Source organism: Chamaea fasciata, unplaced genomic scaffold (genome assembly GCF_029207755.1).
Source record: "Chamaea fasciata isolate MVZ Bird 193981 ecotype frontalis unplaced genomic scaffold, bChaFas1.0.hap1 SCAF_10, whole genome shotgun sequence".
NCBI lineage: Eukaryota > Metazoa > Chordata > Aves > Passeriformes > Sylviidae > Chamaea > Chamaea fasciata.
In genome coordinates, this window is record NW_027094095.1 from 6,153,757 (window position 1) to 6,169,546 (window position 15,790).

General features: G+C 40.5%; 1 protein-coding gene across 7 annotated transcripts in view; it reads right to left on the reverse strand.

The window, feature by feature from the left end:
- RABGAP1L (RAB GTPase activating protein 1 like) overlaps positions 1 to 15,790 on the reverse strand; it is a 228,604-nt gene that overhangs the window by 73,577 nt on the left and 139,237 nt on the right. For all 7 annotated transcript variants that reach the window (XM_066192172.1, XM_066192176.1, XM_066192174.1 and 4 more), the window contains 3 exons: positions 15,427 to 15,552; positions 13,894 to 14,037; positions 1,267 to 1,308 (listed from right to left, as the gene is read on the reverse strand). In XM_066192172.1, coding sequence (XP_066048269.1) covers positions 1,267 to 1,308; positions 13,894 to 14,037; positions 15,427 to 15,552 — 312 coding nt within the window. The remainder of the gene's footprint in view (positions 1 to 1,266; positions 1,309 to 13,893; positions 14,038 to 15,426; positions 15,553 to 15,790) is intronic.

Sequence of the window (15,790 nt, forward strand, 5' to 3'; positions counted from 1 at the left end):
CTGCTGGGTGTTGGCTGGGTTCTTCCTTTCCCTTCCTCACTGTCATGCCATAACCTACCGGATTTCCCATTATTCATACTGGCCTTGAAAACTGGAATATTAACAAGCCCCCACAGCTGCATATCAAACACGAAACAGGAAAAAAGAGGACACATTTCCCTCCCTCCTTTCTACAAATTTTGATTTGTGTAGGAGCACTCCCCTGGAAAGATATATTAAACCAATTTCCCATTTATAGGAGTCTTCATTAAATACATGCACCCAAGTAGAGAGTCACAACCCCATTTTCCACATCAGCTGTGCAGAACACAGGTTATTTTGGACATTTCCCCACCATAAGGATATGCATTATCTCCTGCCTACACTGAAGTCACCTGCCCTCAAGCTGGACTCAATGGTCATCTCCACCTCAGGAGACGCTGTGATTCTGTGGACACACACGTTTGAAAATTTCCAGTTGCTCTGTTCACAGCAGCATATGGATGTGCATTCCTGGTGTGCAGCACTTCTGCCACAGGATTTTGTGCCACAGAAACTCAGTCTCTGAGAATTACTCACTGCTGAATAATTCAATCAGTGGCTCTTTGCTCTTTCTAGGAAAATGACAAGGAAATCCCACTGGAGGACCAGCCACAGTCCAGGGGTTTCTAACTAGTCTGTATCCCCATTATGGGATGTTTTAGGAGTGCCAAGGTTGTTCTACCCTGAACTTCAGCCGAAGTTATTTCTGGGAATATCATTTGAACTCAAAGGCGGCATTTCAGATTCCATACTGTGTGCTTGCACGTGGGCTGGATTTGAACTGGAGCCACCTCATGGAGGTCAGTGTTAAGTTAACTCCAAACTCATCTCACTGCACAGTGCTTTACGTACAGGTTTGCTTGTTTAGGTAAATGTAGAGATTTCTGTTCCTTTCTCAATATGACAAATACATTTGATACCAGTCAATCACATTTTATACAAAAGAACACAGACACAAGATAGATGTGTTGTGAAATGAATCTGAATTGTTTTCTTAACAGTAATTACATGAGACATTTAAGTCTTTAGACTGCATCCTTGTTCCACAAGCTTTATGATACAATTAAGTTTAATAAAAACATATCTATCATAAGTACAATTCTGAAGACACCTCTACCCCAAATGGATATTTCTCCTTCATTCCCTTCTGCAGAGGTCCCCCTATTATTGTTCCTTTAGACATTATATTAAGATAATCAGTATTTTAATTTAATAAAACAAAAGAAATTTTAAAAAATTACTCACCTTTAAAAGAGCCAAAGCCACATGGAAGATGATGTTCATACCCTGAAAATAAGAAGAAAGAGACTTCAATCAGTCCCAGCATACAAACCTCTTTTCAGACCTATCATTCATTATGTGGCATCAAAACTCAATGCTGTACGTCCCTAGGGAACACTCCCCTATCCTCATTAAAGGCCCAGGGCAGTTTCCAAGCTCCCTCTCTGGGGGAAGATGATGGTTCTTTGGGGCTTTGGGAAACCGCAGTGACTCAGGTGCTGTGGATGTGACAGGCTGTCCCTCCCATTGTTTCAGTGCCTGGCAATGCTGGCTTTCATGAACACTGCAGGATATTGTCACGAGCAGGGCATCAACAAAATGTGATAAATATTCTAGGTAAGAGAAGTTTTGTCAAGTCACCAAACTTAGATATGATTTAAACCCCAAAATGGAACAAAGACAACCCCACAGATAAACAGAACACCTTTTTTTACTGTGTTTAGCCAAAAGTCAAAACTACTTCAGAGCTAAACAAACTGCTGTCTGTATCCAGTAGTTGCTTGCTGGTTTGCAAAAGCTGGAAATACAAATGTAGATAAATACATTCAGTGAGAAATACAAGGACAATAGGCATTTATTTGAAGATTAAAGGAAGTCTGCAGCTTACATATGTTGATAATTTAGTATTATAAATAGCTTTGTCTTCATCCAAATATGACAAACGCTATATGCAGTTCTCGTTTGCTGTACCATGTACTTCATGTTCAAACTGTTTTCCTCAATTATATTTTCCAAATCTTCTTGCCTGGTTTAATGGCATGATAAGTCTTTTCTTACAATGGCTCCCAGAGCTGGTATCTAGATACATCTCAGCAGATCTGCACACACGTAATACTGCAATTAGATTATATTGTTGTGGGATAACAACAAGACTTTTGACAAGGCAACGTTCTCCAAGCAATTTCTGCTTCTGCAATTGAATGTGTTTCCAATCCTCTTCCTGAAAGCCTGAGACTATGTTTCTATAAAAATCACCTTTTATAAAAACGTGCCGAGACTTTAGAGAAGCTTTCTCAGGATTAAATTGTATTTTTAACGTAGATAGTTCGGTGCCTTGAAGGGATTGTACCATTAATGAGTCTTGGAAATGCTGCAACATCAGACAGAACGAATATTGCAACACTGGATTACTTTGCAATTCACTGCATTATCATTGATAACAAACTGGTTGTTCCCACTAGAGGTCACAATTGCAGCAGGACTGAATCCTGCTTCATCACTAGGAAACCCTTCTTCCTAATGGGATAACAATTATTTCAAGTTGTTCGGCTTTATGTACTTCTTTTTAATCGAAAAATGTAGAAAAAATAGAAGTCTGGTTGCGACTTCCAGTCATGACACTGATAATACCAGAGCTCCAGCAGAAGTAAGTTCACAGTAGTTTCAGATTTATTTCAAATATTAATCTAAAGTCAACAGTTAATTCCACACAGCCATGCCATTCACAACTTTTATTTTCCAGCAGAGAGGACTGACAAACATGCTATCTGTAAATGAGAAAATATCAACAAGCTATCACAAACACCACATTTTATTCTTAACAAACTGATCAGATTTTGTTATGAGCAAGATTACTACATCTAATAGCTGGACTACTGAGGAATTTGTGTTCTGTGCGTTTTCTGGCACAACCATAAAGAAAATGTACACCAGTTCTCATTAATTTTCTAAACACTTTTTTTCTGCTGTGCCTGAAACTAACATTGTTCTTGAATTCAAATGAATCAAACTCTCCTGGTGCTCCTCTTACACCATCACTCTTCACATGGACAGCAACTGCAGCACAAGTAGGTTTCTACTGGCCTTGATGAAATCCCCATCTCTTTTTAAAGCCCCACCAGGCAAGGGGGAACTCACAGACCTACTCCTGTCATTGAGGTAACTTGTTCAGGGCTCATGCACCCTAAAATCAGAATAATGAAAGGACTTAAAATCTCCCTATCCAGCTCTCCTGAGCAGCATTCTGCTACTCTCAGCAACAGAAAAATGATGCCTTAACTTTTATATTTTTCAGATTCTGTGCTGCCTAGGGGTGCAGTTCTGAGCCTCATATTAAGTGCTGGTGAGCTCTCTTCACAGAGTAGGGAGACAAAACAAATCCTTTTCCTGCTGAACACCAAGGACAACTTTCAGGCCCAAAACCACAAACAACGGTGGGCTGGAGGGAGGAACAAGAAGGATGGGACCTCACAGCCTGGAGCTGTAATTGGACAATTAAACCCCAATATGCAAATGGACCAAAACTGATAAAAATGTAAGACCTCATGACGAGTCAGCCATTTCTTTGTGACCATTCTTAGTCCACCCGGGGTGTAGCCCTGGTCAGGCCCTGTCTCCTACCAAGGTGGATCCTAAAGGCCTTTCAATAAACACCTACTTTAGCTCTGTCCAGTCTCTGTTTCAGGTCAGCCCTCCTAAGGCATGAAAAACACCTGCAGCCTTCTCTTTCCTTCAAGGCAGAGGCAAGTCCAGAATCAATGCAGCATTTTAGAGCTGAGGCATCGATTGCTGCAGTTTCATGCTCATACTTGAGGACTTGCAGGGCCACCTCACCCCAACTGCTGCGTGGATTGGGGGTGGATGCTCCAGATTTCAAAGCACTGAAACAACTTCCCCACGTTTGAACAATACACTCAATAACCCGTGATCTGCCTGCTGGACTTATTTGTCCTAATTCATGCAAGACTGTTCTTTCACAGCCAAGTTTAATGATCATGATTATGAAAAAGAAGGCTCAGCTCATTTTGCCACAATCTCTTTTTTAAAACCCTACTTAATTTACCACACAGTGATTTATAAGCTTCAGCTTAAACTTATTCAGCTATTTCAGAAGAAAGACCGAAAATACCGAAGTGCACCAGACATATAAATCATTGGTAGCAATATCCCTCCAGCAATTTTATAATGGAAATACGGAAGTACATACAAATCACCCGTGAGGGGGAAAGAGAAGGGAGCCCACATGAAAAGAGCTTTTGATAATTACTTTTTAAAACCAAAGGTCACATGCTTAACTAGGCATTTTGAAATAAATGCTGTATGTCTTGGGGATGGTTTTTATCCCACAGCTGGGTTGTCGTTGGGGTTGTTTGGTTTTGTTTCTGTTTTGTGTCTGGAATGGACACGGCCTCATTCAAACCAAGACACTCTAATATCATGCAGATCTCATCTTGAGATTTGAAAGATCTGCATGTGGGAAAGTTGTTCATAATTACCTAACACTTTTTTAAAGTACAGAAGAGTCAAAAGTAAAATTATACACTTATAAACAAGAATTTGTAAGAGCACAGGAATGGTCAGGGGCTTATCATCATGTATCACAGAGTTAGGTATTATTTAAGGACCCTCTTAAGCCTCTGTAGAGGCCTAGAGAACTTAAAGAGAGCTCATGAAACTCAGGAGTTTTGGAGAAGGAACAAGCCCAACTCAGAGAAATGGAAGTGGTAAGGTCAGGTAAGGGTCAGCAAAGGAGAATGTTGGAGTCTGTACCATATTTCAAGCCCCTTACAGCTCCTGCTGGCTGCCACACTGACCATCCTCTGCTTTACAGACATGCTCTGCTTTACAAGAGCACTCACTCCAGAGGAAAGAGCATCACTCAGCAGAAGAGCCCTTCACACCTACTGGCACTGGGATGAACACTCAGCATCCAGGAAGTCCCCATTTAATTCATAAAAGATTGTGCTTCACGAAACATCTGCTTCTTTGACCTGCATGTCAAACCACCTGTGATTTCCAACCATGATTGGAGGTGATGTTCACATGGGCAATCCAGTGAAACTCTCTCATGTGCACTGAAATTAAGACTGGCTGAAAAAAAATGGAAATCTCATGATGTTAACTCTAGTCTAGTCAGAGGTTTTCCCAGTTCCTTAACTCCCTCCAAAGCCAAGATTCCTTCTGCAGAGAGAAGCCTCTCTGAGAAGTCCTCCCTTTGAGTGCCTATGCACTCTGAAACAAGATGACTTTTGAAAAGGCCAGAAAAGAAGGTTGGGAACAAAGAACAAACTGAGACTGGTAAAGATGTGATTCTATGGGACCCAGTTTGCATTCAGCGAGATCTCTGGGACAGAAAGGCTGCCTGTGGCTTCCTGCTGAAAGGAGGAGGCAGATTTATTCATCTGACCCAGCAAATCTGCCCAGAGGCCAGAAAAAAGGAAGTCAAGGGGCAGCAAACCAATACTCGCTATGAGCAAAATTCAAAATTCAACCAATACTCGCTATGAGCAAAATTCAACAGCCAAGCACAGAGCTGAGTGAGGCCAAACAATTCAGTCCTGTGCATCTGGACAACATTTGCACTGGGGACGACTTTAGAATTTCTCTCGTGTTTTAAAGCTTCTGTTTAGTGATTGAAGCCTCAAGGGAAGACAGGCTATATTCAACATTAGCATCTCTCTGTCTCCAGCCCAGACACCCTGACAGACCTTCCTCTGGTTACACAGCAATACCCTCGACACCACTTTCACCAACAAAAGGAAGTGAATCTCTTTTAAAAAAAAGGAAATTTAATTAATCAGTGTCCTTTTCTGTGTTTTTTCCCCGTAGATTTGCATGAGATGTAAAAGGAAACAGTGAAGGTACTGATAAAATATTTCTAAAGTTCAGCACCAGGTAAAAAGACAGATACAGGAGTCAACTAAGCACCTCCTTAAGGGCTGAGATGTCTCAAGCCCCACATGGAACATGAACCTCTTCCAGCTTTCTAATAACTGGATTTTCCTTTCTTTAAAGGGAGACTAGCTATTCAAATGATGTTAACTTGACATTGTTTCATAACTGCAAAGTGTTTCATAATTATGTGTTCAGTCGCACAGTCTTTCAAAGGAGCTACAGAGGGTAATTGGGGTTACAGACTCTAAAGGAGAATTAAAATTCTATTTATGTTTTGGATGGGTTCCAGCAAAACAATTACTTGGCAACTCTAGTATGTTGAGAACACACAATAAACTTTGGGAATGTCACGAATGTCTTGGTTTTGTTGACAAGATGAATATATGGTCTGAAGCTCCAACGTCCCTTTGTAAGCAGGCAGCTATGGAATGTGCTCTGCACGGGCATGCATGTTAATTAACATCTTTTAGGCTGAGTTTGTGTAGCTTGTACATTTATTCTAGTTCAATGACAAGATGACTAAAGGAAAAAAAGGTTAAAACTCTTGTTCAAATAAGGCACAACACGAATTAGCAGGTTTTGTGTAAACAACACATACAGAAATACTTAGTAAAGGAAAAAATCAAACAAAAAAATTACAAAGAGATTTTACTGCTAATGTAGGAGCACAGTCAGGTTCTCAGACTGGGCTTCCCCCAGTGACTCCGCTTACATTGCCTGTACTAGAACTCCCACCAGGAAATGCTACAACACAGGAAAGGAGCAAACACAGAAATCTCCCCCCAGATCCTGCGATTCCATGAAAAATACACACACCCAGTTAAAACCAGTTGATCAAACTGTTAGAGAAGCAGGTACCAGGGAGATGGAGAAAACAATGACACATTGATTCGTGTCACTTTTCTGTACTTGGCAGCACAAAACAGCACACAATAAATACCAGGAAACCATGAACCTGTATTAGTATGATTTCACATGAAATTTTGTTTGTCTGGTTGCTTTTAATAGAAACAAATGGGACTTAGGAGTGAATATTTGCATGTTTTGGGTGGTTTTCATGTCATTTACTGCTGAGATGTTGCTATGGCTGAATGAAGGTAGAGGCTGCTGTGAGATTAACATTTTTTTCCTCTCCACCTTCCATGACTGTTTGCAAAGAATCAAAATTACAGCGGCAGGATTTTAAGTCTTTTCCACATATCAAACTGCTCCCTTGCATGGGGTATTTCTGCAGTGATACATTCCTAATTCACCAGCAACTGATTATGGGCTAGCAGCATTTGTCAACCAAGCCACACACTAACTCTACTTTTCTGGTTTGCAAAGCTTTAAATTGCAGGAGTTTTAGACAATTCTGTCCCTTGTTCCAAAACTGATTAATACAGGGACAAAGGGGCTAAATCTACACTAGGCATCAAAGGTGTTAACGCACACAAGGAGAGAAAAAGAGGTCTCATCTCTTCAGGTGAGACAGGTCCTCCAGCTCGGGTGTGGAAACAGGGAATGGCTGTTAGATGTGCCCAGAGGAGAAGGAATCTTCCCAGTTTTCATGAGAGCAGATGAGGTGAGGGGTTCAGAACATCTCCGGACAGGGAGCTGTGCCTCATTCCCCCTCTACCTGTGCTCACACACCGCAAAGAAAAATACATGCCCACACTAAATCAACACCTGCCCCCCTGCACTCCCTCTTCCCAGTGTTATTCCTCATCATCTCCCTTTCCCTGCCAGGACACAGCCCTGGCCCTCGTCTCTCTGAACCCTGACACTGGTCTTCCCTTTCCAACCACGAGTCAAGCGCAAAGTTCACATTCGGATTTCACGTATTTAAAAAATTTGTACCAGCCTCAGATTCCAAGCACAAAGCAATAGGAAGCGTTTCAGCACAGGCAGACTGCACTAGCCTCTTCTTTAAAAACATTTCCCAAATTAGCTCAGCTTCCTGGATTTGCTCACAGAATATCACTCTCCCATTTCTGATACTTTCCTTCAGTTATTCCCAAAGTGCTTCTGAAGCCTGCCAAGACTGTTTAGGATATGCTGCTATTCCAATACAGCAGATGGCACTAGTGTTAAGTAAGCATTATGGAAATTTACTGTATTCCTAGAGAAAACAACCAAGTGAACATCAACTAGCAGGTGGCTAAAATACTTCACAGGCTATGGGGAAAGTAATTCAGAGACACATTGTGAACATGGCATTAGATGTGTCACCCCTCTAAGGTCCAAATGAGATCATTCAGACAGGTCACTCATCCTTGGTCCCTTTTCCACCCAGACCTTAGAACATTTTCTGAAAGAGAAGGAGCCTTAACATTCAGGACCACAAAATTTATCAACATCACCCAAAAGGTACCTTCTGTTCTCATAAGTTATCTTGGACTGCAGACTGCTGTAAGACTGTTTTTCCTTTGCTCATGCTGAGCATTTATCATCAGCCTTGTTATTTTGGGGATAAACAAGCAGCAGCCATGACTGGAAGATACATAAATTATGGATGCTCACAGGAACAGCTGGACTCAAGCATAACCCTTGAGTCAAGGGTTATGCTAAACCCTCTCCTAGAACCTCTCAGATTCTGTTCTCTATTAAAACACTCTTCTCCTTGGTCCAAGCCTGAGTTATCATAAATTCTCTTAGAACATTTTGTGTCCCCTGTCCCCATGGCAATACAGAACATGGTATTACCCACCTCCAGCATTTCTGCTGTTGACTGAATTTTACATGCAAATGCCCTATCCTACTTCTAACCTTCACTTTGAAAAGAACTTAAAATTGTTTATCATTATAATCTGAATGTTTTAAACACACACATCCAAAACCTTTAAGAAGTTCTTCATGCAGCACACACAGAGTCAAATCCTACACCCCTCTTTTTCTTTTCATGTAATTTCTGTTCTAATGCTGGAAAGTCCCCACAGTAGATTACAGCTGTAGATCATCAGATGAATTAGGCTAAAATGACTTTTCGTTTGGATTTAAATAACTCATCTAACTCCATAAAAGCCAAATATCTGGGTCTGGTAAACCTGAGGTTATCTCCATTGCAGACCTTCCACTTCTGGAACAAAGAAGATCATGATGGTTGACATGTCAACAGTTCCTTGAATGCAGCAAACCAGCATTTGTCCATTACCACTGGACATCCACATTCAAATTCTAGTCATCCATCCGGAGTCTGAGAAAACCTATTCTCCTCCTTCTAAATTAATTAAAAGCTAATTATAACAGCCTGGGAAAGAAATCCTTTCCAGTCTCTTTACATGAAACAGCAGTGGCTGATAAGGACATCAGCAAGACTCAGCTCTCCAGCAGGCCTGATGCAAAGGGATTGGGCAGGAGGAAAGACACAGTCTAAATGCCAAAATTTATTTGCCTGTATTCCTAAAAGGAAGACAAACAGACAGCTCCCAGCCTTGTCCAACTAACATGTCTGACACTGACTTCACTGTGGTAAAAAATACTGAAATAATGCAGACAGATCTAGGCCTAAGTAGAATTTAAGCTTGTAATATGCTGTTACTGTAAGAGATTTTATTTCCAGCAAGTCCATTCTTCTGTTTTGTAAGATTTCTTAAAATATTCGTAACTGGAAGGGTTAACTAATGTAGACAACATAGCAATAAAAGTAAGTCCAAAAAGTTCAATTTTTCTTTCCCTATAGATCTACAAAAGATAAACAACTGTGCACGATCTTTTATTTAATTCACATTTCATCTCAGCACAGATTTACAGAGGAAGTGGGCTTGTTCTTGTCTCAATTCCTGAGGAAGTTTAATAACTTGAAATGTTAATCTGTTCTTTCTCAACTCTGTTGAAGGCATCCCAGAAGTATCTGACAGTGACAGATAAAAAATAGCAGGCTCTCATGGTCTCTCCTCCTCAGTCAGCACCGGCGCGGTGCCGGCCAGCCCTGAGCGGTACCATACGGCGTTTCCTGGCACATCCATCCCCAGCTAGACACATACAAGACAGAAATCAAACCTTCGGCGTCAATACTTGGAATTCTGCTCTGATTTTCACTGTTTCCTTCCCAAGGAGTGCTCCCAATAACTGTATCTCCACAATGTGGTGCCACATTTTAACTAGCAGTAAGGGTTCACTTACCAGCACGGGTGTTGTTTACATTTTGAAAGATTTTTAAAAAGACACGTATCAGCCTTCATTATAACAGACAATTTCTCAAAATCTATTATAAAAAATATTTTATGCAACATTCTGAAAGCAACAGTTGATAAATAAAGGCCAAGCAGTGATGGTATCCTAGTTTTCAACTCCCCCTTCCTGCACTGTGCTATGTTTTCCTGTGAAAGGCACTTTCCCTTCTTTGCTATTTGCTATATTAGTAAACATTAAACCAATTCGTATTCAAAACTGATAATCAGCTGCACCCTTTGTATCCAGTCACGATGCAGTCAGAATGGCAGCTTAGGAGTCAAACTGTTAACGTAGTAATCAAATTACAGAGTCAAATTAAGTCTTATGACACTCAAATAAACAACTACCTGTGCCAGCCCAGGAAGGGCAGCGTGCAGGAGAGGTTTTTGCATATTCCCTGAAAGGAGAGAAGCATTATCCTTAAGTTTTTTATATCCCCCAAAATTGAACACAAAAATAGCCAGATCAACCTCAAATGGAGGTTACCCATAGTGTTTCAAAATTCTCAGCTACTAATGGAATGACAGCTTGAGCTCTCACCTCCTTTAGTTTTAGCAGCACTGTACCTATCACAAAAGGTTAAAGAATTTTCTTTTTCAAGCAGAAAAAAATCATGACAATTTTAAAAATGCTTATGGATTATCTGCCAACTGGTTTGGGTTGTTTTTCTCTTCTAAATGCCTACTGAAGGTCATTTAATTAGTATTTTTAAAACAAATATTTTCATTTTAAATTGGATAGTTTAAAATACAAAATGAAGTGAAATGTCAACTGTTTGCTATTCTGTAGCACAGCCGAGGTGCAGCTGCTGTACTGGGGACAGCTCTGAGTGACAAGAGCTTTACCTAGATGAATTGCTATTTCTGAGCATGACTTTAAGTAAATAATTTAAAATAGAACAAAAAGAGACAGCAAAACAGAGCAGGCTTGGGAAGTGTTCAATAACATCATGTCATATTGACAGATAAGACTGACAAGTCCAAATACAACTCTGCGTTTCATCAACAAAAATGTTCTTCAATGCAAACAGAAATAGCAAAAGGGAAAAGACAAATGAAGCAGCTGTGACAGGCAACTCAAAGGAAGGTTGGAGAAAGATCTCCAGGCTCCAACCCACACAGTTTGCTGTAATCACATTAAAACTTTCACCTGGATCAATAGGTTTGTGTTTTTATTAAAAGCAGCTGAGCCTTACAGGATGTGCCATGGCACTGTGGTGGTGTACCTGCCTACCTGCCTGGAAGCCCAAAATTCTCCTCAAGCTTCTGTCAGAGGGAAGAAAAAGAATTCCAAAGTACTTTGTTTCTAACATGGGGATGAGTGACAGATTCTGCCCCAGAACTACACTCAAGCAGTATTCTAAGACCACTGGAAACTGAAGTAATTTGGAGGGTTTATTCACATCTTCAACAGCCTGGTGACAACTTAAAAAATAAAATTAAAATAAAAGGCGCTAAGAAGACAACAGAATAAAATAACTCTGTCACACAGAAGCCATGGCAAATCCCAAATTTGTGTGGATTTCCACAAAACTGCTCTGAAGCAACATTTCATGTGAGAATGGTCAGAAGACCATGACTGTAGTGACACTCACTTTGATGGGATTTAAAAAATTTCTCCCTAAAACTCAATTCCCACCATAACTTTAGCTCCTCTTTCACAGTTATGCTTCTTCCCAGGAGAGTTCCATCCTCAGCTTGTGCCACTGTTCCAGTGTGCAGGCAGGGGAAGGAAATGTGCCTCGCTGGTGAGCCGGGAAATTGCAGCACTTCCAACACTTATTTTTGTTCTCTGGATTGGGAGTATCTGTAAGGGCTGATTTCACCCTTCCAGCCACAATCAAAGACCAAAAACCCAAGCCAATACAAAAACTCTTGCTTGAGATGGAATCACTGACTGGTTGGGGCTGGAAGGGACCTCTGGACATCAGCTATTCCATGACACAAATTGTTCACTCACAATTCAAATATTTTCAGGGCGACCAGAAAGGCTCCCTTAAACTTATTAGTTGGCAATGGTTTTAAATGGTTTTCTTCCCCTAATTCTTTCTTTCCCATAAGAGTTGCAAAGAATGTGAAAGTTTTGTAACCACACACAGGACAAGGATGGGGAGAAAGCACAAGTCAGGAACTTGAAGGGTATTTAAAATTCATCTGTATCTATGACAAATTAAGGAGAAGGCTGGGAGCTTGTTTTTAAAAACTTAAGACAATTCACTTCAAAGGCTTCTTGCTTTTCTGGGAATGTTTTCTGCAGAACATGTTTCAGTGTAAGCAGCTGCCACAGTTTTTTCTCCTTCCAGTTGCCAGAATTACCAGCATGCTTGTTGCTCAGAGATAAAGGAAGGAACAATTTAAGGCAGAAAATATTCTGTTTTGATTTCCCCCAGATATCCTTCCCGAGGCTGACTGGACACACAGCTTCAGTCCTCCGTCAAGGAACAGCTTCTTCCTGGTTCTGCCTGTGGCCATACGCCTACAGAATTGACTTGCTGTCTACAATGAGGGCCAAATAGATTTTTATTTTAATATGACTTTAATCTCTGCCTCTCCCATAAATTCTCTGAACAGCTTGTTACTTGAGAGTGGTTGACTCCTGAATCTTTGGAGCATTTTTCTGATAGCCCATACTGGTGCCTCAGGACGTTGTCTCCACACTGCCCCACTCTTTCTCAAGATGTCTGCATGGATCTCCTCACCTGAAATAAATTTTCTTACTCTTTCTTGGTTTATTTTTAGCTGTAGTAAAAGAGGCTCCTTTACCTGTGTGTGATTACCCTCCACCAACACTAACAAGTTTCCCTTTCCCTAGCATGTTCTAATGTTGCACTCTCTTACTTTCTCCTTGGATTTCACCTTGGATTTTCACCTTCCTTCCCACCATAACTGCTTCAGACACACTGAGATAAACATGGCCAGTATCAGCCTACCTTGCTTCCATAACTGAGCACCAATATGCAGAATAAGGAACAGTTTCAGGGACTGAATCCTACCACAGCACGTGCAGCAAGCCCGAAGATTCTCAGAGAAAATACTTCACAGTAAAAATTAACAAAATGAACTGAAGTCAACAGTGCTTCATACTCGTGAAGCCTTCACCATTTAAAATTATCAAATATTTTATCTATCTACTTATTTTCACGTTTGTGATCCTTTGAAATTGGAGAGGAAATCAGTGGCAGGTTTAAAAGCAGGTGTAATGCAATGGGTGCTCTGACTTCCCATTTACTGAAGGAAGGACTGGTATTTTACCAAAATAAATATTCTACATTATCACCCTATTATGGCTGGCTTTTGGAAGGAAGTGTAGATATATCCACAGCACAGACACACACCATTTTGAATCTGGAGTAGTGTATTCCTAGTTGGAATAGTAGGGAGAAAAAACCAAAAGGAAGGAGCTTCCTTCAGTTGTGTGTTTGCTCTTTCCCACTCTTTGTTTAATATCAGGCCATCAAAGCAACATGCACCTACATTTCTGTCTGTGGGCACTCCAAATCAGCCCACTTGGAGAGCTTTCCTTACTAGGTGTCTTCAAGAAATTACAACTCCTAACGCTGAATAATCATTTAACAAATTAAATGAAAAACAGGTGTGTGCATCAGATATTCTTAATTAGACACCTCAGCAAAAATAAGGCAATCCACACATCTAATTTTAAAATGAAAGCAATGTTTCCCTGAATATCTGTTCCATAGAACCATGGTTTCTACATACATGTTATAATTAAGCAGTAAAGGACTTCAACAAAACAAAATAAAACTAGAAGAAACATTGATGGAGTGGAGGAGCGAATTTCTGATTCAATTTTTTTTTTTCTTACCTCACAAAGTAGTAAGTCAATGATGTGGAAGACCATGCAGAGTGGAAACTTGGCAGTAAAAAGAGTGAGGAACCACTGGGATGCATACATGTGAGCTTCCAAATTGAGGTCTGAGAAATGGCTGTGCAAGTCTGGCAACTGCTCCTGGAATAAAGGAAAAAAAATAAACATTTCAGTATTACTCATTAATTTGAATTCTTCATCCATACTTCCAGTAAAGACAAGGGTTGCTAAATACAAAAAAACCAGAACAAAATGAAAGGCTGGCTTCTTTTGAAGATGTTTCTTGATAAATTCCAGTGCCCATGGTTACAGTTTTTAGTAAGATATCCACAGTGGATTCTATCACAGTATCGAAGAACATACTGAGACTATACTGAGAAATCACAGAATCTTCAACAGCTGAGAGGCAGAGCAGTTGTAGAATCTGTCAAAGTGGATATTTTTAAGTTATTCCTTTGCTGTGTCTTGCTATAAATGTTTCTGCCACAAAAACCAATGGCTACTGGAGCCAGATCACTTTGCAGAGCTTGAAAGCAACAGAGCACACAAGCGCATCATCAGACCATTTCTCTAACTAGGAGCAGATACAAGCAACACAAAATAACACAGAAAATCCTACTGAACTGTGATGACACGGTCATTTAATAAAGTGAATTTGTTAATAAAATCTGTTTTGTTTGTAAACAAAAATCTTTGTGGATGAAAGTAAACATTGAGAAGACCATATGCAGAAGTATCACACTAATTACTTGCAATTCCACTCCATCAAGTATGAAATATGCCCAATTTTTCATCTGAAAAAGTACCATTAAATTAACAATAGTCTGTTCTGTTTGGTGTCAGTGTATCCCACAGAGGTACCTACGGTTATCTGTGAGAACTGACTTCAGCAAGCACCTTTTCACTGTGCCACCAGAAAGGCACAGCTTAATGAACTATCATCAGTATCTCCTTATTGGTCAGAACAACGATGTGTAACATTTGCAGCCCTTCAGTTATGCTAAACTGCTCCACGAAATAATTCCACCTGTAAAAAGAGCAGAGCCTTGGAAGAGACAGTAAAACCTGCCCAGTGGCCCACACTTGACTGGTATTTCACAAGCATCAGGATGTCCTGATTTGCCTGACCTCTTAACACCCACATAATCCATGGGAAGTAGGACACTCATGGAGGCAAGTCCAAGGGATACACTGCCCTCAACAGCACAGAGACATTTTCTCCAAGCAACATCAGAAACAGAGCGGGAGCAAGCAAAGAGGGGGAAGGGGAAAGGCAAATACCTGCTCTGCTTGGATACAAAGATTAGCTGCAGAAGTGGCGTATCAGAGACAAAAGAAACTAGAAACAATTGTGACTCACGATGTTTGAATTCAGCTATTCAACTTCCCTGCTTTGCTTTACCCCGCCTCTAAAAGGAGAGGAGGCTTTACTGTCCAATAGCTTTTGGAAGCAAAGCATTCATCTCTTCTTCATGCCAGTATTTCCATTTATGAAACAAATCGAAGGAGAATTTGTTACTCTGGCCCCACCTGCATTAACTTCTCCAGCTGGAAAAATTTGCAATGGAGATCTTCGAAGTTATTTCTGTAGAGGTCCCTCAAGCCATAGTCATACATTATTTTCACAAACACACAGAATGCCTGCTCCTCTGGCATCTGTTTGGAAAAATACACAAAAATAAGGTTAATAACAGAGCTAAGGGTGGACATGCCTTACACAGACACACACACTTAAACACCTTATGCACAACGAATTCAGAACCAGGGATGTATTAGCATTTTCAGCCAAGTACTGCGAATGCTGAATTAACCAACTAAAATCTCAGTGGAACTATTCCCCTTGATGAGCACCTGGATTTGGCTCTGTAAGGCCTTCTTTGAAGAAAATGTGGGA